General features: G+C 43.0%; 1 protein-coding gene across 1 annotated transcript in view; it reads left to right on the top strand.

Moving 5' to 3' along the window:
• The window catches only part of LOC126187878 (nuclear pore complex protein Nup155), a 261,223-nt gene that overhangs the window by 107,797 nt on the left and 127,529 nt on the right, over positions 1–25,897 (top strand). The window contains 2 exon segments of the mRNA XM_049929211.1: positions 6,508–6,667; positions 6,669–6,731. Coding sequence (XP_049785168.1) covers positions 6,508–6,667; positions 6,669–6,731 — 223 coding nt within the window.

Consider the following 25,897-nt stretch of genomic DNA (forward strand, 5'->3'; position numbering starts at 1 on the left):
GATGGGCCTAAGGATTTGAGTAGTGACTGGAGATCCTGCTGGAATGGAATCACTGTGGCATGGTTTGTAGATGGAAGTATCTGACAGCTGACAGTCCTTCTGCCACGTTATCTTTGCAGTTAAAAACAGTGGTGGTGGAGACTTTGTCTGCAGGTAGGATTATAAGATTGGGATCAGTTTTTAGATGGTGGACTGCAGTTCTTTCTGCGGATGCAAGGTTAGTATGCATGTTGAGGGATTTGGGGAATGATGGTGAGGCAAGGTTCGAGGATAAGAAACTCTGGAAAGTTAACAGGGGTTGGTTTGGAGGCAGTGGGGATGGATCACGGTTGGACGGAGGAGTGAACTGAGTTAGGCAAGGTTCAGTATTGGTCTTTGGTTGGGTCTGATTGGTCGGGTTGGTGGCGAAAAAGTGTTTCCACTGTAGGGACCAGGAGAAAGAGAGAAGGTCTTTAACTAGTCCTGCATGGTTGAATTTGGGAGTGGGGCAGAAGGTGAGGCCTTTGAAAAGGACTGATATTTCTGCGGGACTAAGGCTTCTGGAGGAAAGGTTCATGACTGTGTTGTGGGTCTGATTAGTTTTTGGGTTCTGTGCGGTGGTGGGAGTGAGTTTTGGAGGGTGGGGTAAGTCTAGTAGGTCTGTGAGACAGGGTTTGTCAGCTATGAGGGGGTGTGGGAGAGGTTTGGAGGTGGTTGTGGAAGTAGTGGACAGTGGTACTCCAAAGCGGGAGTAGGAAGTGAGCAGGATGGAGAGCTTTTTGAGGTGGCGTTGAGCATGTTGCTCAAGTTCCTGCAGGGCAAGAGTTTCAATGTGTGTTATGGATTCCAGGAATTTGGAATTACATAGCAGGAGAATTTTGCGGATGGAGAGAAGGTGTTGCAGGGAGGCTTGGGCTTGGTTGATATGGTTTTGCAGGACTATGTTGGTGAGGGCTAAGGATAGGTGGAATCTGAACAGGTGGACATCATTGTGGAAGGAGGGGTGGCAACCAGAGATGGGTAATTTGATAGTAAGGCCATTAGGGGGGATTTCATGAGCCAAGCAACAACGCAGGAACAGTATGTGGGACTGGGATCTGGCTAGGGATAAGGAAACTTTTCTGTATTGATGCAGATGGAAGGAGCGAGGATCCATGGTGGTGCAAAAATGCGAAAAATTACATAAGAAAGTAGAATTACGTTGGAAAAATTGTGCCAAAATACACCCAAATACGTGTGAAAAGTACGAAAAGGGCACAATGGATGCACAGGGAGGAAAAAGAGATGCAATCTGAGGAAGGTGATGACAGTGGAAGGCGAAAACTCACTAAAATTGGCAAGAAGTCACAGTAGAGAATAACTAAATAATTAATATATATATATATATATATATATATATATATATATATATATATATATGGTTATAATAGAAGGAAACATTCCACGAAGGAAAAATATATCCAAAAACAAAGATGATGTGACTTACCAAATGAAAGTGCTGGCAGGTCGACAGGCACACAAACGAACACAAACATACACACAAAATTCAAGCTTTCGCAACAAACTGTTGCCTCGTCAGGAAAGAGGGAAGGAGAAGGAAAGACAAAAGGATTGGGTTTTAAGGGAGCGGGTAAGGAGTCATTCCAATCCCGGGAGCGGAAAGACTTACCTTAGGGGGAAAAAGGACAGGTTTACACTCGCACACACACACATATCCATCCACACATACACAGACACAAGCAGACATTTGTAAAGGCAAAGAGTTTTGAAAAGGTATACACTCACACACACACACACACATATCCATCCGCATATACACAGACACGGATGGATATGTGTGTGTGTGTGTGTGTGTGTGTGTGTGTGTGTGTGTATACCTGTCCTTTTTTCCTCCTAAGGTAAGTCTTTCCGCTCCCGGGATTGGAATGACTCCTTACCCTCTCCCTTAAAACCCATATCCTTTTGTCTTTCCTTCTCCTTCCCTCTTTCCTGACGAGGCAACCGTTGGTTGCGAAAGCTAGATTTTTGTGTGTATGTTTGTGTTTGTTTGTGTGTCTATCGACCTGCCAGCGCTTTTGTTTGGTAAGTCTCATCTTTCTTTTTAAATATATTTTTCCCACGTGGAATGTTTCCCTCTATTATATATATATATATATATATATATATATATATATATATATATTACTTTGGGTAGCATGTTTGAGGGCAGATAAGCGTAAAGAAGGGGGACAGCAGATGTGACTGGATGAGGTAGATTTAGTGGGTGCGAACACGGATAGAACGGAGAAAGTGGGGGGGGGGGGGGGTTCATAGTTAAGAGATATAAGATCGTGCGGCACTGGAAAAGTGGGGGAGATAATATGCAAAAATACGGGAACTGACACAGGGAGTATGATAAGTTTGAAGGTATAGGCTTAATTATATCAGCTGGAGTAATGTGGGACATAAGATGCTGCACCAACAATCAGCGTGGTCTTGAGGCTGTCTGTTGCGCATGGGCGAGTAGGTGGATACAGTGTGGCTCATAAGTAGTGTGCAGTGCGGTTCATAAGGCAACAAGAGAAACACAGGAAAGAAAAGGAGGGAGGATGGACATTGAGTATAGCGATGCAAAAGAAAGTAGTTACAAAGGAAAACAGCAAAGGGTTAGGATCGAAGAAAAGCAATCGGGCAAAAATCAAACAATGGAAAATTCAGGATGGAATGTAACAATACCAGAGAAGGAAAGTTGCCACTCACCATATAGCGGAGATGCTGAGTCGCAGTAGGCACAATAAAAAGATTCACACTCTCATAGCTTTCAGCCATTAAGGCCTTTGTCAGCGGTACACACGCACACGCGCACACACACACACACACACACACGCACACACACACACACACACACACACACACACACACACACACACACACACACACACACACGCGTGCGCGCACACACTCGTGCAAAAGAAACTTGCACACACGTCTGCAGTCTCAGAGAGCTGAAACTACACTGCAAGCAGCCTATAGTGACTCAGCATCTCCTCTATGTGGTAAGTGGCAACTTTCCTTCTCTGGTATTTTTACATTCCATCTTGGATTTTCCATTGTTAGATTTCGATAGTGTAATTTCAGTAATGATCTAAGCTTTGGTAATTGTGGAGTCGTTACTTTCAAAGTGCTCTTTCATCTGGCAGGAATAAAAGGTGATTATCATTATCAATCAGTTTCTTAATTTTAGTTTGAAACTTAGCATTTGAATCTTTACTAATTTCACTGGTGTCATTTTCCATTTAAAAAAATGTTTTGGTGTATATTATTCTCTAGCAATCACATGGGTTTTCCCTTTGTTTCTTAATTACTATGGCTTTACCTATTATCTATTTATTAGTTAAGCTTTTCACACTAATTGAAAATAATTATTTAATTTTTGTTTGCTTTTACTTTTCTGATAAGTTCTTCAATTTGTAAAGCTATTTTATGTCCTCCAGACGTAGTCAGTTTTGTAGATTTAGGTACAACTTCAACATTAGCAATTATACATTTTATTTTGGTTTGATTTAAATTTTAAGGCCTTTATTCAGTGGAGCAGTTTCAGCTTTATGAGATTGTGTCCCAGTAAGATTAATGAGTCTCGGAGAAAATGTGTTTTCATTATTTGAACAGCCCTACATGGCATTACCATGAGTGTCAGAGTTAATTGCCATATGCAGTGTGCAATGGCATCTTGCAAGAGATTTATCTTTACATGTGCAAATTTGAGCAACATGAAAAAAATTAAGAGAAACCTGATTACTCAGAAATAAACACACATTATACATTCTGTTATTAAGATGTCTTTTGATTTGCAAGCTTCTCTAATTTTTGACTTAGTCCACTATAGACTGCTCTTTTCTCAAACATGAAAAGCAACAGACGAGTTGATGTTAATATTGACGTTTGCAGATTTTGGAATTACATGTTGAGATAGACATTGCTTATTAAAAGTAGTTTTCTTATTGAGCGTAAACATTTTAGTCCTGACCTCTCTAAACTTTATCAAACTAACTTGGCAATAAATTAAAAAAAAATTTATAGTGTTATTGGAAACACAGCGATCATTGAGGGTGGTTTGATATGTATGATAAATTTCCATGAAAGGATGGAACATTTTTGCTGCATCTTGATGGTTGAAAAGCTTGATTAAGAATCGTATAAAGAATTTAAGCAGTGTATAGTGGAATGGCCACTTAAAACTAATCGCAGGAAGGCAGACGCCATACTGAGATTCATTTCAAGAATCCGAAATAAATGTAGTTTAACAAGGGAGATGGCTTAAAAACATTTGACCAGTACATGAATATTGCTTGTCAGTCTTGGATTTGTAACTGATAGGATTGATAGAGGAAATAGAGAAGATCCAAAGAAGAACAGCAGGTTTTGTTATAAGTGCTTTAAGCAAGCTCAAAAGTATCATGGAGATATTCCACCAACTCCAGCGGCAGATACATCATTATTTTCTGCTTTACTGTTAAAGTTCGGAGAGCGTACATTCCAAGATTATTCAACAAGTATTTTGCTTCCTCTTACTTATATCATGTGAAAAGGCCATGAAAATAATGTTAGAGAGATTAAAACCCACACCGAGGCTTACCAGCAATCATTCTTCCTGCAAAGTGTGTGACTGGAACAGGAAAGAGAGGAAGTGACAGCAGTAGCAAAGTACTCTCTGCCGCACACTACAAGGTGATTTGTGGAAAATAAAGTCCTCAGGTGGGTAGAGATGGGAACACACAATGCACCCATCAATATTGTTTAACATGATCGATCTGGTAGTCCAGGTGTTATGACGTGGGGAGGCATAATGCATTGGTGTACTGACTTCCAAACTTTTGAACACAGTACACTCACCAGTCAATGTTATTGTGACACTGCACCCTTTCCCCATGTGTGTATTTTCAGGATGCATTCAGCCCTGGCATCATTTTTTGGCTGACAATAGGTGACATGCACAAACAGTACAGGTGGAGCAGCTCTTGGAACAAGAGAATATTTGATGAATGCCAGAGTGTGCACATCCCCCAACTTAAATACCATTGAGCACCTATGGGGACATATATTGCAGCATATTAACATGCACCAATGAACATTCCGCAGTTATCAACCATGCTGGTGGAGGAATGGAATGCCCTACCACAAGAACTGTTCACGTTCCTTATGGCCAGCATGGGAGCACATTACAGGGCACGCATTGCTGTCCTTGCACCCTCCCTACTAAGAATCATGTGTCACCTTTTGTAATGTCCAAGGGACCACCATGAATTGTGGCAACGTCACGGTAATTATTATCTCTGAATAAAAAAGTCATTTTTGTCCATCTCATTGTGTATTTCTTTTCTTGACCTTCTGTACTATAGTGTAGCAGGTCTTTTTATGTATGGTATAAATTCCACTGGGCTGTGTTACTTGGGTGTGATATGTCGTACAGAAGTTACATTTGTCCTTACGTTTAGCACACCAGTGTTTTGTGTAAGCAAAGTAATCGTTCGTATGTACAGGCTGAAGCACTTAATCTCACTGAAAGAACTGACAATAAAGAGAAAGTGGAAGTGTGTGAGAGCCAGTGATGATGACAGAGGATATGAGAATGACAGGTAGAGAGAGGTAGTGACACTGAGAAGAGACAGCAGCAGCAGCAGGAAGGAATGAGAAATTGGCAGTAAGAGAGGGCAAGAGGAGACAGTAACAGTGAGAGGACACATTAGTAGTAAGACGGAATGAAGGGGAGTATGGCTGTGACGCAGGAGATAATGACAGAGACAAAGAGATAATGACAAAGAGTTTGGCTGAATGAGTGGGTGAGTTAAGGCAACTGGGAGTGGAAAGGTATGATGGACTTCACAGCGATGGACTAGTGGGAGCAATTAGATTACAGTTAGGGGAGTTCGAGGTGAATTGCACATTAAAAAAGAGCACAAACATCTTCTCGTGCCAAAATTTTTGGGAACATTTTCAAAGGGACTGAGGAAGGTAGAATGAGGCAGCTGGTATCCCACTTTTCAGTCAATCATTTAGACAAACAGGAATATGTTTGCACTTTTTATGCTCTGATACGAGCATTTTTCTGCTGATCTTATGTTTGAGTAATTTTATGGTTGCATGAGATGTCCCAATGTATTAGTTCCTTCTTTCCAAAACATTCTTTTTCCTCTAATAAAATTCATCCTTGCAAACAAATTCAGCCTTTTATAAGATTGAGCATATGAAGTAGACTTGGCCACACGATTCCTGGTATGTGGGCAGTGGAAAGTTAAAAGCCCGTAACAAGTAATTGAGTAAGATCTCCATGTTTTGAAGTCTCTGTTTCATAAAATTAAGAGTGTTACCTCTTATACCTTGAGGTGTAAAATAATTTGCTGATTGGAGATGTCTTTTATTTGTCCATAGCATAATGTTTTGTATTATTACATTGCATCACATGCAACTATGGAAATTCCAATTCCCCATTCCTCATATTTCTATAAATATCAATTAATGCACACAGTTAATTGTTTTTCTTAATTATAGGATGAACCAACAAACAAATTTGGCTTCAGAGGTATCAGGCCAAGACAATTATGGAACCCCTGTCTCCAGAAGACCGCAGTTGCCTGTCCAGCAAGTACAACTTCAAGAGAAACGTTCCTTAGATGCATTCCGAGTCTTCATTGCACATGTCTGTGAAGTTCTTGGGACTATGGAAGGTGTTATGTGAACACCAGTTCCACATTATTGCTGACACTCTTAGTAAGGTAAGTTTAGTTAGATTATAAGCACAGAATCTTCTGTCTCAAACATCTTAGCATATCATGGTCTGTAGCATCTGTTTAGTGGTACTTATAGATGAGGTGATTTCATTTTACTGTAACTTGAAGGCATGAGTTAAGAGGCTGAGCTTGATTCACATCAAACAACAAAGCATGGGTGTATATTGAAATTTATTCATGAGGAGGGGGATCTAAAATTGTCATTTTCATTGATTGTAGCTGAGTTGTCAGTTTAGAGATGTAATTGTCTCATTACCACAAGAAGTAAATTGTATAGGTGACTCAAAAAACTGAATGTATTCCAAATTGTAATATCTGTTAAAAGTGTGTTCTCCTGGCACCATTTGGTGAGTAGATTTTTTTTTAATCCCTCTAATTAAATTATATCCTCGGAGAATTAATTTATAGCCATGGTGTATGAGAATTCTGTGATGAATGAAAGCACTGTACTCAATGTTCCCAGGGCAGCAAGTGCCCTTTATTGCAGATACCTATGGAATAAAATACTATATGGAAGGTAGATTGTGGCTGTAGGATTAATTTTCACCAAACATCAACAGTAGACTTAATTCTGAGATATCACCCATAGTAACAGAAGCTCTTGTAAGGAAATCATACACAAAGCAAAGAAAGGTTACCCCCTCAGTTGCAGCTGATTGATGTGTGGTGCACAGAAACTCATAAAAATACAGAAATGTTCCTAGCTTTTGAGCGGGCACACTTTTCATAGTGCAAGTACGTGCTCTCACACACAGTAATGCAGTTACCCAAATGCACCCACCTTTGACTGTTGCAGTGCTCTCCTTTTTGAGTGGCTGCTCAAACTAACAGCTGTGAAGGGGGAAGGCGTGTGCCAGCTAACAAAGGGTGAGGGGGGTGGGGAGAGCATAGAGATCAGAGGAGGACTGCGTGGTGGTGTAATTTGTCAGGTGTCTCACATTAACGCCATTCAGCCTGATGAGCCTTCATCAGGTGACATCATTCTCGGAAATAGGACTGTTGATAGTTTTAAAAATATCTGTTGTCTGATATATTGATGACTAAAAAAATATCATCAGTTCTTGATATAGTGAGAAAAATTGTCGATGAAAAAAAACTCTATGTACTGGCCTATATAAGTATCAGCTATACATTGTAAATACACTATCAGTTTTAGAGCTGTATATTTAAGTATTAATTTATTATTAGATACTCTGTACCTCAACAACATAGCAGGCTGCCTACCCCTTTAGAGCAAGGATGGAAAAGAAAACGATGCACATGCGTGCTTGGTAATAACCATGTTGCCAACAACGGTAACTGGATGTAAGTGGTACAATAAAAGGGTTCTGATGATTGTGTGATTCAGTTTCGTCACACATAAGATCTGCCCAGAACCCCTGTTCTTAAATTTCTGCCAATGCCAGTGACCTAGCAGTTGTAGTGTCAAAATTGTGTGCTGAAGCTAAATGTTGCAGTTTCTGTCGGTACTGCCGAGCACTGGTTACGTCAGCATTTCGCCTACTCGGAAGATAGAGCAACAGCTCTTGCCCACTTGGTTATAGATCATTGTCCAGGACTTACTTAACAAGGAACGTCTTTTAGTGAACTCTCAGAAGTGAAGAGACGGTTGTTGTAAATTGCATTTGCTATGTATTGTGAAGTTTTACATATGGTTATGTTACTAATTTGTTGGAATGTTGTTGAACCTTCATTCTCCTATCTTGTCGTCTAACCCTGGGGCATAGCTGTGTAATAGTGGCAGGGAGAAATTGTCTTAGCAGTGTACTGCACCAGAAGTCATCTCACGAACTCACAAACGAGGCCTTTACAAAACTTGCATTGAGGGTTTACAAAAAACATAATAATTTATCAGTCCCCCCCCCCCGCCGCGCAAGTAGATTAAGGATTTTGGTTTTCCCTAAATGTATTATTGTTTATGTGTTTTAAAACATTTCTTAGCCAGCTCATTCATCAAACAGAGAAGATTACAGTGATAGGATCTGTATGCTCAAGGAGCTACAGGGGAAATTCCTGTGTGTGTGTGTGTGTGTGTGTGTGTGTGTGTGTGTGTGTGTTTGTCGTTACGGTTGACTGCATCACATGTCCTATGTTCTGAACATCTGCCATCATTGATTGGCAAGATCATGAGACGTGAGCTACGATTGGCTGAAAAAAGCACATAGCGCAGCACAATCTTGATTTCAGTGCTTTGGAATACACCGTGTTGTATTTGGTGCAATTTGTATTTATAATTTTGTAATACAAAAATATGCAGTATATACGTAGCAGCACATCAAAGATCTTTCCAAGGCATGTTTTTTGCTGGGTTTCATTTCTTAAACTGCTGGAGAGTTCTATGCTGGTGTATAAAACCTTTAACATCGAAGTGTTGATTAGTTTTACAGATCGTAGGGAATGTATACTGTCATTTAACATGAAAAAATTTACTCTTATGTGGGGAAAACTGTAGTTTTAACTGTCCTAGTCTGTGTACACACTATGAATGAAGAAGACTGCATTTCACATTCAGTTCTTGAGCACCTTCACATACGCTTCACATTAGGCATTTTTAATTGATATTGAGTGCAGACCAGTTTGTGACAATCCTGAAGAATCTTCCAGCCCTGACGCTGGCAGTGTGCAACAAATTGCTGAGTGAATATCATCGCAAAGGATGAAGAATGATACTAAACTATAAGTTATACCATACTTAGACTCTGTACTCTCGCCTATGAGGAAGAAACTGACAAGCCTTTTGCTGTTGTCATTCCCGTGGCAGATGTGCCAGTTTCACTCCTACTGGATTATACGGCCAAAGCAACTGCCTTTGCTGAAAGGTTCCGAAAATACAGCTTGAAACCCCTTTGAGCAACTTGACTCTCCCATATGAAAAAAAAACAGAAATTATAGAAATAAAAAAGGTCGTTGAGCCAGGATGGACAAGATCAGAGAAAATGTGTACCTTCAGTAAGGGAATTCAAAAAATTAAAGTAATCTTGATGTTATGCACAAATGGTATCGTGCGCTTCACTGAAGTGGGCCATTTCACAAGGAAATAAAGAATTGACAAACATTAGTAGAGTCACTATCAAAAATAAGGTAGCAACAAGTCAAGAAACTGCTGAAGCAGCAGAAATATCTACATCACAAACATTATTGGCAGCTGAATAAAAAGTTCCTGGATTTCCAGCCGCGTCAAATGATTAAAATTACACGAACTTTCATCCAATCACTGCTTGGCCGTTTTAAAGGGGTACGGCAGCCAGTGGGCTGCTATTATGTCTTTTATATACACAGTCTGCGGACTGTGACGTCACTGGTGCCCGCAGCATGATCATATACGGGCATATGTTGACTTGATATTCGATGCGGCCACTTCAACAGCGCAATTGCTGGATCCCACGTCACGCTGAACTGCAGGCCACTTCTCTGAATACCTGGGATCTACAAGATACGTTGCCAGTGTGGCCAGTCTTATGTCGGACAAACAATACGCACTGCGGAACAAGGCGGGAAGGAGTGTGGGAGGTTTTATCACCTATGCTACCCTGAGAAATCTGATTTAGCTGAGCATACTTTAGAACAAGGACACTGTATAAAATTTGACAAAACTGCCATCATGGCTTGCACAAATGACTTGGGGGCTTGTGTAATTAAAGAAGCCATTGAAATAAAAATCACTGATAACACTGTAAATAAAGGTGGTGACCTGCAGCTTAGCACGACGTGGGATCCAGTGTAATGCTGTTGAAGCAGATACAGCAAATGCTGAGTCAGCATATGCCCATGTATGGTGATGCTGCAGGCACCAATGACATCAAAGCATGTAGATAGTCTATATAAGAGGTGTGCCAGCAGCCCATTGGCAGTCACACCATTTGACAATGGACAAGGAGTGCTTGGCCGTGTCATTGTTTTAACACATGGCCTATTTGTGTTACACTGATTCCACTGCATTATTATTACTGTAACTGATATAGATTTCCCATCTGAAAATCGGCCGTAGACTGACTGTGTCAAGACCAAAAATCTGGCATGTACATATCCTCACAATAATAGGTACTGAAAAACTATACAGGGTGTTACAAAAAGGTACGGCCAAACTTTCAGGAAACATTCCTCACCCACAAAGAAAGAAAATATGTTATATGGACATGTGTCCGGAAACGCTTACTTTCCATGTTAGAGCTCACTTTATTACTTCTCTTCAAATCACATTAATCATGGAATGGAAACACACAGCAACAGAAAGTACCAGCGTGACTTCAAACACTTTGTTACAGGAAATGTTCAAAATGTCCTCCGTTAGCGAGGATACATGCATCCACCCTCCATAGCATGGAATCCATGATGCGCTGATGCAGCCCTGGAGAATAGCGTATTGTATCAGAGCCATCCACAATACGAGCATGAAGAGTCTCTACATTTGGTACCAGCGTTGTGTAGACAAGAGCTTTCAAATGCCCCCATAAATGAAAGTCAAGAGGGTTGAGGTCAGGAGAGCGTGGAGGCCATGGAATTGGTCCGCCTCTACCAATCCATCGGTCACCGAATCTGTTGTTGAGAAGTGTACGAACACTTCGGCTGAAGTGTGCGGGAGCTCCATTGTGCACAAACCACATGTTGTGTTGTACTCGTAAAGGCACATGTTCTAGCAGCACAGGTAGAGTATCCCATATGAAATCATAACATGCTCCATTGAGCGTAGGTGGAAGAACATGGGGCCCAATCAAGACATCGCCAACAATGCGTGTCCAAACGTTCACAGAAAATCTGTTTTGATGACGTGATTGCACAATTGTGTGTGGATTATCGTCAGCCCACACATGTTGATTGTGAAAATTTACAATTTGACCACGTTGGAATGAAGCCTCATCCGTAAAGAGAACATTTGCACTGAAATGAGGATTGAGACATTGTTGGATGAACCATTCGCAGAAGTGTACCCGTGGAGGCCAATCAGCTGCTGATAGTGCCTGCACACGCTGTACGTGGTATGGAAACAACTGGTTCTCCCGTAGCACTCTCCATACAGTGACGTGGTCAATGTTACCTTGTACAACAGCAACTTCTCTGACGCTGACATTAGGGTTATTGTCAACTGCAAGAAGAATTGCCTCATCCATTGCAGGTGTCCTCGTTGTTCTAGGTCTTCCCCAGTCGCGAGTCATAGGCTGGAATGTTCCGTGCTCCCTAAGACGCCGATCAATTGCTTCGAATGTCTTCCTGTCGGGACACCTTCATATTGGAAATCTGTCTCTATACAAACGTACCGCGCCACGGCTATTGCCCAGTGCTAATCCATACATCAAATGGGCATCTGCCAACTCCACATTTGTAAACATTGCACTGACTGCAAAACCACATTCGTGATGAACACTAACCTGTTGATGCTACGTACTGATGGGCTTGATGCTAGTACTGTAGAGCAATGAGTTGCATGTCAACACAAGCACCGAAGTCAACATTACCTTCCTTCAATTGGGCCAACTGGCGGTGAATCGAGGAAGTACAGTACATACTAACGAAACTAAAATGAGCTCTAATGTGAAAATTAAGCGTTTCTGGACACGTGTCCACATAACATCTTTTCTTTATTTGTGTGTGAGGAATGTTTCCTGAAAGTTTGGCTGTACCTTTTTGTAACACGCTGTATATTGTTAAATGTTTAATATATAGAAATTACAATTAAAACATAACTCATTTAATTAACTGAATACATAGAAAAATTACTTCTTTTCAACAGTTTCTTCTGCTACAGGGGATAGGCCAAATTATTTGTTTAAATAATGAAATTAACAGTATAGTTATACAAACAATACTTCTGACAAACCTGGTAATTATTTTGGAATAAAGGGCTGGCTTTGCTAATATGTTTTCGAATAGAGCCAAGTAAATATTTTAAGAATCCTAGTAATTCTTCTTCCAAATGTTTATAATTATTACAGAATTTATATTTGTTTGTAAGTCAACAGTAGTATTTGAGTCACGAAACAATTACTGATTTTACCACATAATAAAAGATATTAGTCAGGAATGGTCAGAATAAATTAGGAAATTAATTATATACACAAAACTAAGCACAAAATTAAACCTGGTGTTCTATTCTTCAGGACTGAGGGTCAACCTCTCTCTTTTATGGAAATGCAAGTTATACTCATGCATGTTGAAAGTAATTAGGCAAAAATGGAAATAAAATGAATTTAAGGAGACAGATAGCAAAATGAGAGGAAGTAGAGAGATTCCTGCTTCCTTCATCACAACATCTATGCCTCACAGTAGTGGTGTTTATACTCCGTGGAAGATTGCTGCCATATGTATTCATTTGTTTGCAAAGAGTCAGTAATAAGTTCAGTCTGGGAAGAACAAAAAAGTCTGAATATGGAAATATCATGGTTACCTAATCACTTAGGAAAATTAATGCCGGCGGCGGCGGTGGTGGTGGTGTAGGGGGAAGGGGGGGGGGGGGGGTGGACAGCTATCACAAGAAGTTATAACACCACATGTGGATGAAAAGACTTTCCTGCTACTGGGTTCACTCATGACAAGTCGATACTACATTGTACAATTAGTTTTTCTTGACTAATGCTTGGGAAGCTACGGGCAGTATAGTAGCTATAATCCCAAAGCACACTACTTTGTCAGCCACGTTTTATATACTCCCGTCGCCAGGTTCAAAAATATAATCGAGAAAATACAAAGTGCACCTGAATTGTTGCACACTTTCTATGTAATTTCTAAATTTGAGGATGCAATTAAAGTACAGTGACTTGCTTGAATTTTACATTCAGCTGTCTTTTCTACATCATGAAGTACATGCAATATGTATCAAAATTAAGATGAAAATCCATAATTTTGGAGTGTTGAAATAAATATGTGAGGGTCATTTCAAAAGTAATGCACACTGTAAGACAAGATTGAAGAAAATAATTCATTTTACAAAATACCTTTACAGATCTTCAGTATAATCTCCATTCTTGCTTCTAACAGCTTCCTAAGATTTTGGCAAGTTCGGTATTACAGATAAGGCAACTCCATAGTTGAGCTGCCTGATTACTCGGATCAAGCTTCACCAGTCGCATCAAAATGCATTCAGTGGAGTTCTTCCTTTCTTTTGGGAAACAAATCATGTCTGGTGGGCTCATATCAGAACCGTACAGTGGGTGGGGAAGTATTTCCCATCCATCTCTCTCTCTCTCTCTCTCTCTCTCTCTCTCTCTCTCTCTCTCTCTGGTAAGGCAATTCACTGTCTTTCATTATCATGCAAAATGAGGACACCCAATTCAGGCATGTCAGGCCTTCTTTGATGAACTTTTGGATGCAAAACATTTTGCAGAAACAGCTTGTAATACACGCTTTTTACAGACATCCCTTGGGGGAGTCTATTTGTAGCTATGACTCCATTCATGTCATGATCAAAGATCATCAGCAGTTTCACCTTTGATTATTGGTGGCTGAAGTTTTTTGGTCATGGAAAGTCAGAATTTTTCCATTGTGACAACCGAGACTTCAGCTCTAGGTCAAACTCTTGTATTCAGGTTTCATAAAGTTCAACAATCCTTTTCAGAAATTGTTCTCCTTCTGTTTGATTATGTTGAAGCAATCCTTCTGCAATACTTTCATGACCCCCTTTCTGCACTTGACTAAGATCATGCAGAACCCATATTCAGCAACTTTTCTCATCGTAGACTTTTCAGTTATGATTCGTCATTAACAATAATAGGTGTAGTCCGTTGCAATTACTGGCCATCCACTTCTTGGGGTATCCACAGTGCTTACCTGACCTTCACAGAAACAGACACTGTAACTCTGTGCTACATTCCACTATACTAATCCCGCCCACCCCTCTCAAAGCGTTGTTTATTCTGATTGGATTCTTTCCACATGGGGTGGATTTTGGTGCAGAAATGCTGGTCATTATGTAATCCGGCCTGACTCAGTTTCAGCTTCCATTTTAAAACTGAATTATTCTTGACACAGCCACACAAAGCATATGTGACCGTCATGCCTAAAGTCTCGCTCACAACTGACATGAAATTCAATTTGATCATGACACCGTAATGGTCACCACAGTGCGAAGTCTTTCGAAATAACACACTTGTGTGTATATATTTTATGAAAAGGACAGATTACTACTCACCATATAGAGCAGATGTTAACTTGCAGAGAGATACAGTGAAAAAGATTGCTACACATTTTAGCTTTTGGTCAAAAGCCCTTCTTTTGAAGTAGAAAACGCACTCACATTCACACAAGCACAACACGCATGCTAACATGACCATTGTCTCTAGCTGTTGTGGATGGACTGAGTTGTAACTGCGCTTCATTAGAGCAGCAACTGTGGCAGCTGGGGAGTGGGAGGGGGGTGTAGCAGGATGGAGTTGGGGAAAGTGTAGGGCTGCTAGGTGCAGTCAGGGTGGGAGAGGAGGCTGGGGGGGGGGGAGGGGGGGGCAGCAAATGAGAGAACTCTAGTGACAAGAATTCTCTCTTCAAATACACAATCCCCCCTGCAGGTCTGGGGGTTAGAATAGGCCCAAGGTATTCCTGCCCGTCGTACGAGGCAACTGAAAGGAGTTTGACATGTTTCAGCCTTTATGTGATGGTCCCCTGTAGGGTTTGACCTCCATTCTTCAAAAATTTCCCGAAGAGCGAGATTGCGGACGATCCCAATACTCCATGTGCCCCGCCTCCCATCAGTGCCAACTGCAGGGAGCACCATTTGTCTTGCTCACCTGACTGCAGGATTCTCCAGAAAGAAAGGAAAATCATGGAGTACAATACTCTGGACCAAATGACCTACACTGAGGCTAAGAGAAAATTTGAACGCCTGCATCCTGAGCATATGACATCATCATGCCGCTGCTACAAAAGTTCTGGCACCATCAACTCAGCCAACCCAGGTCACCTCTGAGCCGGAAGACTACACCTGCCCCCTTGATGGTGGGAGGCATTTCCCTCCCTGTTGCTCCTGCACCACCTACCTCGGGAGCAACACCTCCCAACTATCGGAGACGTCTGTCCCCACTTCTAAGCCAGAGAAGCGTAAGTCTTCTTCAGCTTCTCTCGCTAGGAAGGGGTCCTGTGGGTCACTCCCTTCCCAAGTTTCTTCATGGGAAAGATGACACCCGCCAGTGGCTGAAGAGCCCAAAAGCAGCTGGTCATAGGGCTTCACGCTCATCCTCAGTCCCAGAGACTGAGCCAGTAAAGTCCTCCCAGCCAGGGAAACCCAAGGAGCAGCGATAGAAATCCAAAAAGAAAACCGCTAAGACCAAGGAAATTGCTGTGGCACCTGCACCACCGCTACCTACAAGCTCTGTGGCTGAGGATGCGGTAGAGATTTTGGTGTCCGCTGAGGACCTAGATCTCGCCAGACCCTCAGACACAATGGATATAGACTGCTCAGGCAATAAATTGGAGGTGGCAGGTGACTCTGAGGTGTAAACTGCTTCATTGAACATTCCATGTCATCCTCCAGTGGAATTGTGGCGGTTTTTTCCGCTGCCTGGCTGAGCTATGGCAACTGTTAAGCTTTACACCTGCTATCTGTATTGCCCTCCAGGAAACCTGGTTCCCAGCAATGTGGACCCCTGCCCTCCGCGGCTATTAGGGAAATTAGGATTTCAATGCCCATAACCCCTTGTGGGGGTGGTAGCATGCTTACTGGTAGAGGCAGAGATATCGAAACTTTACTGACGCAATTCTACCTCTACCTCTGCCTGTTAAATACTGGAGCTGCCACATATTTCAGTGTGACTCGTGGTAGTTACTCGGCCATTGATTTATTAATTTGCAGCCTAGGACTTCTCCCATCTATCCACTGGAGCACATGACGACCTGTGTGGTAGTGACCACTTCCCCATTATCCTGTCACTGCCCCAGTGCCAGGCACACGGATGCCTGCCCAGATGGGCTTTGAACAAGGCGAACTGGGGAACTTTCACCTCTGCTGTCACCGCTGAATCTCCCCCACATGGTAACTTCGATGTGATGGTTGAGCAGGTGACTAGCACAATTGTGTCTGCTGCAGAAAACGCGATCCCTCGCTGTTTAGGATGCCCGAGGCATAAGGCAGTCCCTTGGTGGTTGCCGGTAGTCACTGAAGCAATTAAGGAGCATCGGCGAGCTCTGCAGCAGCATAAGTGGGACCCTTCCTTGGAGCACCTCATAGTAGCCTTTAAACGGTTCCGTGCCTGTGTTCGCTACCTTATCAAACAACGGAAGGAGGAGTGTTGGGAAAGATACGTCTCCACTATTGGGTGCCACACGTCACCTTCCCAAGTCTGGGCAAAGATCAAACGTCTTTTCAGGTACCAGGCCCCAACAACCGTCCCCGGTATTAACATAAATGGTGAGCTATGTACAGACGCAAACGCAATTGCCGAGCACTTTGCTCAAGCCTCTGCATCGGAGTTTTTTCCCCCAGCCTTTCACACACTCAAACAGCGACTGGAAAGGAACGTCCTCTCATTCACTACACGCTGCAGTGAATCCTATAACACCCCATTTACAGAGGAGTTCCTCAGTGCCCTTGCACATTGCCCCGACACAGCTCCTGGGCCTGATCACATCCACAGCCAGATGATTAAACATCTCTCATCTGACTACAAGCGACATCTTCCCGTCATCTTCAACCGGCTCTTGTCCGATGGCATCTTTCCATCGCAGTGGCGGGAGAGCACCATCATTCCAGTGCTCAAACCCGGTAAAAACCCGCTTGATGTGGATAGCTATCGGCCCATCAGCCCCCCAACGTTCTTTGTAAACTGCTGAAAGGTATGGTATGTCGGCAGCTGGGTTGGGTCCTGTAGTCACGTGGCTTGCTGGCTCCATGTCAGGGCCACTTCCGCCATGGTTGCTCTACCACTGATAATCTTGTGTCCATTGAGTCTGCCATCCGAACAGCCTTTTCCAGACGGCAACACTTTATTGCCTTCTTTTTTGACTTACGTAAAGCATACGACACAACTTGGTGACATCCTCTCCTTGCCATATTGTATGAGTGGGGTCTCTGGGGACCACTCCCAATTTTTATCCGAAACTTCCTGTCGCTCCGTACTTTCAGTGTCCAAGTTGGTGCCGCCGCCCCTGCCCCCCTCCCCCCCCCTCCCCCCCTCCCCCCCCCTCCCCCCCACCCCTCCCCATAGTTTCACCCACATACACGAGAATGGAGTCCCACAGTGCTCTGTATTGAGTTTCTCTCTGATTTTAGTGGTCATTAATGGTCTAGCAGCAGCTGTTGGGCCCTCTGACTCGCCTTCTCTGTATGCAGACGACTTTTGCATTTCATACTGCTGCTCCAGTACTGTTGTTGCTGAGCGGTGCCTCCAGGGAGTCATCCACAAGGCGCAATCATGGGCTCTATCCCACGGCTTGCGGTTTTCAGCTGCAAAGTCGTGTCTCATGCACTTCTGTCAGCATCACACCATTCATCTGGAACCCGCACTTTACCTTAATAATGATCCAATCACTGTAGTGGAGACATATCAACCTCTAGGACTGGTTTTCGATGCTCTATGGACTTGGCTCCGTCAGCTTAAGCAGACGTGAGTGTGGTTTATGGTTCTGTAGCACCTTCAGCATTGCATTTATTCGACCCTGTGCTCTCCTGTGGGGTTCGATTAGCGACAGGAGCTTTTAAGAAGAGTCCGTACTGGTGGAGGCTGGTGTCCCTCCACTGCAGATCAGATGTGTGCAACTGCTTCCCAGTTATGCTGCACACATTCGTAGTTCCCCTGAGCATCCAAATTACCGTCTCCTTTTCCCACCCACGGCAGTCCATCTCCCGCATTGGCGGCCCAGATCAGGGCTAACGATTGCGGTTCGCATGCAATCCCTTCTCTTCGAACTGTAGTCCTTCCCTTTACCACTTCTACTTGGCGTCCATCCGCATACGCCTCCATAGTGTATGCCTCAGTCGCAGCTTCATCTGGACCTTTTGCATGGCCCTAAGTACTCCGTTAACCCCGCCGCTCTCCGCTGTCACTTCCTCTAGATTCTTGACGTGTTCCGGAGCTCTGAAGTGGTGTACACCGTCAACTCAATGGCTGATGGTCACATAGGCTTCGCATATGTTCATGGAGGACATATTGAGCAGCACTCCTTGCTAGTTGGCTGCAGTGTTTTCTCTGCAGAGCTGGCGGCCGTTATCTCGTGCTCTTGAGTACATCCGCTCATGCCCTGGCAAGTCATTGTGTACGGACTCATTGAGCAGCCTACAAGTTATCGACCAGTGCAACCATCGCCACCTTCTGGTAGTGTCCATTCAGGAGTCCATCTATGCCCTGGAACAGTCCCAGCGTTCCGTGGTGTTCTTGTGGACCCCAGGACACGTCAGAAAACCGCTTCTGGAGATAGGAATCTCCGAAGCTGCCCTGCGTTCTGTCTTACACCGCAGGGTTTTCCGGCTTTGGGAGATGGAATGGCATAACAGCACGCACAGCAAACTGCGTGTCATTTAGGAGACTGAGTGTCTGGAAGTCTTCCAAGCAGGCTTCTCGCAGGGAATCAGTTGTCCTCTGCCAGTTCCGCATTGGCCATATGTGGCTAACGCATGGTTACCTACTCAGTCATGAGGACCCACCTCAGTGTCACTGTGGCTCCCAAATGACAGTCGTCCACCTCCTGCTGGTCTGACCACTTTTAGGCACTCTGTGGCATACTTTTAACTTTCCCAGCACCCTGCCTTTTGTGTTGGGCGACAATGCCTCCACAGCAGCTTTAGTTTTACGTTTTATCCGTGAGAGTGGGTTTTATACTTCATGTAGGTTTTAGCGCATGTCGTTTGTCCCTTTGTGTTCTCCACCACAGTGCTTTTAGGGTGGAGATTTTTATGTGTTGCAGAGTGGCTGGCTTTCCCTTTTTTTTTCTCGTGGTTGGCCAGCCACTGCAATCTGCTTTCATGTTTGACTCTTCTGTTTCTAGTGTCTCTGTTGTTTTCTTGTCCTCTTCTGTTCATTTTAGTGTTCGTTGCCTTCCCTTCGTTTTTGTGGCTTTTCCTTTCTTTCCGTTTTTTGTTATATGAGGTCTGTTCAATAAGTAATGCAACACATTTTTTTTTCTCGGCCAATTTTGGTTGAAAAAACCGGAAATTTCTTGTGAAATATTTTCAAACATTCCTGCTTTGTCTCGTATAGTTTCATTGACTTCAGACAGGTGGCAGCGCTGTACGGAGCTGTTAAAATAGCGTCTGTAACGGATGTGCATTGCAAACAACGGGCAGTGATCAAGTTTCTTTTGGCGGAAAACCAGGGCATCTCAGATATTCATAGGCGCTTGCAGAATGTCTACGGTGATCTGGCAGTGGACAAAAGCACAGTGATTCGTTGGACGAAGCGTGTGTCATCATCGCCGCAAGGTCAAGCAAGACTGTCTGATATCCCGCGTGCGGGCCGGCCGTGCACAGCTGTGACTCCTGCAATGGCGGAGCGTGCGAACACACTCGTTCGAGATGATCGACGGATCACCATTAAACAACTCAGTGCTCAACTTGACATCTCTGTTGGTAGTGCTGTCACAATTGTTCACAAAAATCTGAACGAACTTCTCCTTCATGACAACGCAAGACCTCACACAAGTCTTCGCACCCGAGAGGAGCTCACAAAACTTCAGTGGACTGTTCTTCCTCATGCACTCTACAGCCCCGATCTCGCACCGTCGAATTTCCATATGTTTGGCCCAATGAAGGACGCAATCCATGGGAGGCACTACGCGGATGATGAAGTTTTTGATGCAGTACGACGTTGGCTCCGACATCGACCAGTGGAATGGTACCGTGCAGGCATACAGGCCCTCATTTCAAGGTGGCGTAAGGCCGTAGCATTGAATGGAGATTGTTGTTGTTGTTGTTGTGGTCTTCAGTCCTGAGACTGGTTTGATGCAGCTCTCCATGCTACTCTATCCTGTGCAAGCTTCTTCATCTCCCAGTATCTACTGCAACCTACATCCTTCTGAATCTGCTTAGTGTATTCATCTCTTGGTCTCCCTCTACGATTTTTACCCTCCACACTGCCCTCCAATACTAAATTGGTAATCCCTTGATGCCTCAGAACATGTCCTACCAACCGATCCCTTCTTCTAGTCAAGTTGTGCCACAAACTTCTCTTCTCCCCAATCCTATTCAATACCTTCTCATTAGTTACGTGATCTACCCATCTTATCTTCAGCATTCTTCTGTAGCACCACATTTCAAAAGCTTCTATTCTCTTCTTGTCCAAACTAGTTATCATCCATGTTTCACTTCCATACATGGCTACACTCCATACAAATACTTTCAGAAACGACTTCCTGACACTTAAATCTATACTCGATGTTAACAAATTCCTCTTCTTGAGAAACGCTTTCCTTGCCATTGCCAGTCTACATTTTATATCCTCTCTACTTCGATCATCATCGGTTATTTTACTCCCTAAATAGCAAAACTCCTTTACTACTTTAAGTTTCTCATTTCCTAATCTAATTCCCTCATCATCACCCGACTTAATTTGACTACATTCCATTATCCTCGTTTTACTTTTGTTGATCTTCATCTTATATCCTCCTTTCAAGACACTGTCCATTCCGTTCAACTGCTCTTCCAAGTCCTTTGCTGTCTCTGACAGAATTACAATGTCATCGGCGAACCTCAAAGTTTTTACTTCTTCTCCATGAATTTTAATACCTACACCGAATTTTTCTTTTGTTTCCTTTACTGCTTGCTCAATATACAGATTGAATAACATCGGGGAGAGGCTACAACCCTGTCTTACTCCTTTCCCAACCACTGCTTCCCTTTCATGCCCCTCGACTCTTATAACTGCCATCTGGTTTCTGTACAAACTGTAAATAGCCTTTCGCTCCCTGTATTTTACCCCTGCCACCTTCAGAATTTGAAAGAGAGTATTCCAGTTAACATTGTCAAAAGCTTTCTCTAAGTCTACAAATGCTAGAAACGTAGGTTTGCCTTTTCTTAATCTTCCTTCTAAGATAAGTCGTAAGGTCAGTATTGCCACACGTGTTCCAACATTTCTACGGAATCCAAACTGATCTTCCCCGAGGTCGGCTTCTACCAGTTTTTCCATTCGTCTGTAAAGAATTCGCGTTAGTATTTTGCAGCTGTGACTTATTAAACTGATAGTTCGGTAATTTTCACATCTGTCAACACCTGCTTTCTTTGGTATTGGAATTATTATATTCTTCTTGAAGTCTGAGGGTATTTCGCCTGTCTCATACATCGTGCTCACCAGATGGTAGAGTTTTGTCATGACTGGCTCTCCCGAGGCCATCAGTAGTTCAAATGGAATGTTGTCTACTCCCGGGGCCTTGTTTCGACTCAGGTCTTTCAGTGCTCTGTCAAACTCTTCACGCAGTATCTTATCTCCCATTTCGTCTTCATCTACATCCTTTTCCATTTCCATAATATTGTCCTCAAGTACATCGCCCTTGTATAAACCCTCTATATACTCCTTCCACCTTTCTGCCTTCCCTTCTTTGCTTAGAACTGGGTTGCCATCTGAGCTCTTGATATTCATACAAGTGGTTCTCTTTTCTCCAAAGGTCTCTTTAATTTTCCTGTAGACAGTATCTATCTTACCCCTAGTGAGACAAGCCTCTACATCCTTACATTTGTCCTCTAGCCATCCCTGCTTAGCCATTTTGCACTTCCTGTCGATCTCATTTTTGAGACGTTTGTATTCCTTTCTGCCTGCTTCATTTACTGCATTTTTATATTTTCTCCTTTCATCAATTAAATTCAATATTTCTTCTGTTACCCAAGGATTTCTATTAGCCCTCGTCGTTTTACCTACTTGATCCTCTGCTGCCTTCACTACTTCATCCCTCAGAGCTACCCATTCTTCTTCTACTGTATTTCTTTCCCCCATTCCTGTCAATTGTTTCCTTATGCTCTCCCTGAAACTCTCTACAACCTCTGGTTCTTTCAGTTTATCCAGGTCCCATCTCCTTAAATTCCCACCTTTTTGCAGTTTCTTCAGTTTCAATCTGCAGTTCATAACCAATAGATTGTGGTCAGAATCCACATCTGCCCCAGGAAATGTCTTACAATTTAAAACCTGGTTCCTAAATCTCTGTCTTACCATTATATAATCTATCTGATACCTTTTAGTATCTCCAGGATTCTTCCAGGTATACAACCTTCTTTTATGATTCTTGAACCAAGTGTTGGCTATGATTAAGTTATGCTCTGTGCAAAATTCTACAAGGCGGCTTCCTCTTTCATTCCTTCCCCCCAATCCATATTCACCTACTATGTTTCCTTCTCTCCCTTTTCCTACTGACGAATTCCAGTCACCCATAACTATTAAATTTTCGTCTCCCTTCACTACCTGAATAATTTCTTTTATCTCGTCATACATTTCATCTATTTCTTCATCATCTGCAGAGGTAGTTGGCATATAAACTTGTACTACTGTAGTAGGCATGGGCTTTGTGTCTATCTTGGCCACAATAATGCGTTCACTATGCTGTTTGTAGTAGCTAACCCGCACTCCTATTTTTTTATTCATTATTAAACCTACTCCTGCATTACCCCTATTTGATTTTGTATTTATAACCCTGTAATCACCTGACTAAAAGTCTTGTTCCTCCTGCCACCGAACTTCACTAATTCCCACTATATCTAACTTTAACCTATCCATTTCCCTTTTTAAATTTTCTAACCTACCTGCCCGATTAAGGGATCTGACATTCCACGCTCCGATCCGTAGAACGCCAGTTTTCTTTCTCCTGATAACGACGTCCTCCTGAGTACTCCCCGCCCGGAGATCCGAATGGGGGACTATTTTACCTCCGGAATATTTTACCCAAGAGGACGCCATCATCATTTAATCATACAGTAGAGCTGCATGTCCTCGGGAAAAATGACGGCTGTAGTTTCCCCTTGCTTTCAGCCATTCGCAGCACCAGCACAGCAAGGCCGTTTTGGTTAATGTTACAAGGCCAGATCAGTCAATCATCCAGACTGTTGCCCCTGCAACTACTGAAAAGGCTGCTTGCCCCTCTTCAGGAACCACATGTTTGTCTGGCCTCTCAACAGATACCCCTCCGTTGTGGTTGCACCTACGGTACGGCCATCTGTATCGCTGAGGCACGCAAGCCTCCCCACCAACGGCAAGGTCCATGGTTCATGGGGAGGGAATGGAGATTACGTTGAAAAATAGTGTTGTGTAGCTAAAAGATTGGGGAATAACCTGGTGTATTTCAGTGCTGAATAAAACAACCCCTGTTTCAGAAAAAAAATGTGTTGCATTACTTATTGAACTGCCCTCGTATGTTTCTCCCATTTTATTCTCACACTTGGGGCATTGTTTTATTAGGAACAAGGGACCAATGACCTTGTAGTTTGGTCCCTTCTCCCGCCATTAAACAAACCAACCAACTAATCAAATACACTAATGGTTCCACTGAGGCCTACACAGACCAAAAGTACCCTCCAAGCATTGTACAGAAACACATCTCTCTCTGTCTCTCCAGTCACCTACCGCCCCTATATACACACTGTCTGCCCAGAATGCAACATTTCTATGATAGTCACAAGTTCTGGAAACCAGGGAATTTCAAACACAACAGGGAAATATCAGGGCAATTTGGAAAAAAAAAAAAAAACCCTGGAAAAATCTCATTTTTAGCTTGGTAGATGAAAAGGTTTGTTTTCTGAGGTGTCGTGCATCATTGCCGCCTGGGTGCAGGCGAGTACATGCGCCAGTTCCCCATTTCCTCATTCCTATTGCTTCTCACCTTCCTTCCACTCTCCTCGGCTTGCAATCAGTGCTGCCATCACTACTTGCCACTAGCCTAGCAGCTGCTGACGAGAGGCAAGGAGGCATGAGGAATGGTTTGTTGGGAGAGTCTCAGAGACTATAGACGCAGCGGCTGGAGACGGCGGTCGTGTGTGCATGGGTTGTCTCAGAGTCATTGTGTGAATGTGTGTGCGCTCTTATTTTCTGACAAAAGCTACAGTTGGAAATTTAGTTGAGAGCGCGATTGTCTTTTCTACTTGCCTGTCTGTGGCTCAGGAACCATATTTACAGTGAGTTGCTACCTATCCTCATTATTATGGCTTCTCAGAGTATTTGAACAAGTTATGTTACTTGGATTGATCACTGTGGTCTCATTTCATCAACATGCGGTCTGTGGCTTGTGAATGTCTGGCCACACTAGTGGATTTCCACGACGGGCCACAACCAGAGGTTGTAGTTTATGTGTTAGAAAGTGTGGATGATAAGAAGAAAATTGTCAGTTGCTGGCGGTTCGTATGCTATGTACTTCTACATTTCTCGAAAGAAAAATAGCACAATACCTGTAAAATAATAGATGTAACACAGTGGGTAATAACCGACAATAACTAACATAGTAGAACCAACATTTTATTGGCGATCAACTACAGTGTTGGTTTACACAATTCTTCCCTGCCTTATACACTTTTTTCAAGGGGCCTACTTTTTTTTTAGGCTGTTTCTGAAATCAGTGGAGGTATTTTAAATCCGGCTTGCAGCTCCAAGGAAACTCATATTTTTGTCACGAAATGGCTTTTGTTTTATTGAAATAAAATAACATCAGTGTTCTTAATGAAACAAACATTCCATTTGGCTAGCTTTCTCCATCTAAAAACAGTTCATTTCTGTGGGATGCTGCCCATTCGGGTCTTGTAGGGTGCATGGGAAGCTGTTTCCTCGATTAGCTAGACAACATACAAGCAAATTATATTAATGGAGTTTATTACAGTAATTGAATTGACAATACTTAGGTAGTGTCGCAAGCAATTGGCGACATGCAAATAGTCGGTGTCTAGTCAGCGTTCTATTGGCTGACGTCATCTCATAGCCCTCTCCACTGTATCGTTCTTGATCTTCGTACTGTGACCCCCTGTGGATCCGGGGTAAGAATAGGCCCGAGGTATTCCTGCCTGTCGTAAGAGGCGACTAAAAGGAGTTTCAACTGTTTCGGCCTTCCATGTGATGGTCCCCCATGGGGTTTGACCTCCTTTTTTCAAAATTCTACAGAAGTACGAGCCTTTTGGGGAAGGACGCCTTACATGGTGTCTCAGTGGTCCTCAGTGCACTAAGACCTTGGCACTCAGCATTGTAACGGCGTTGTAACCACACCCACTATTCCTCAAATTGGGCCTAAACGCCTGATGGGTTGCACAAGTTACGCCCATAGTGCGTCCCCATCTG

This window comes from Schistocerca cancellata, chromosome 5 (assembly GCF_023864275.1).
Source record: "Schistocerca cancellata isolate TAMUIC-IGC-003103 chromosome 5, iqSchCanc2.1, whole genome shotgun sequence".
NCBI lineage: Eukaryota > Metazoa > Arthropoda > Insecta > Orthoptera > Acrididae > Schistocerca > Schistocerca cancellata.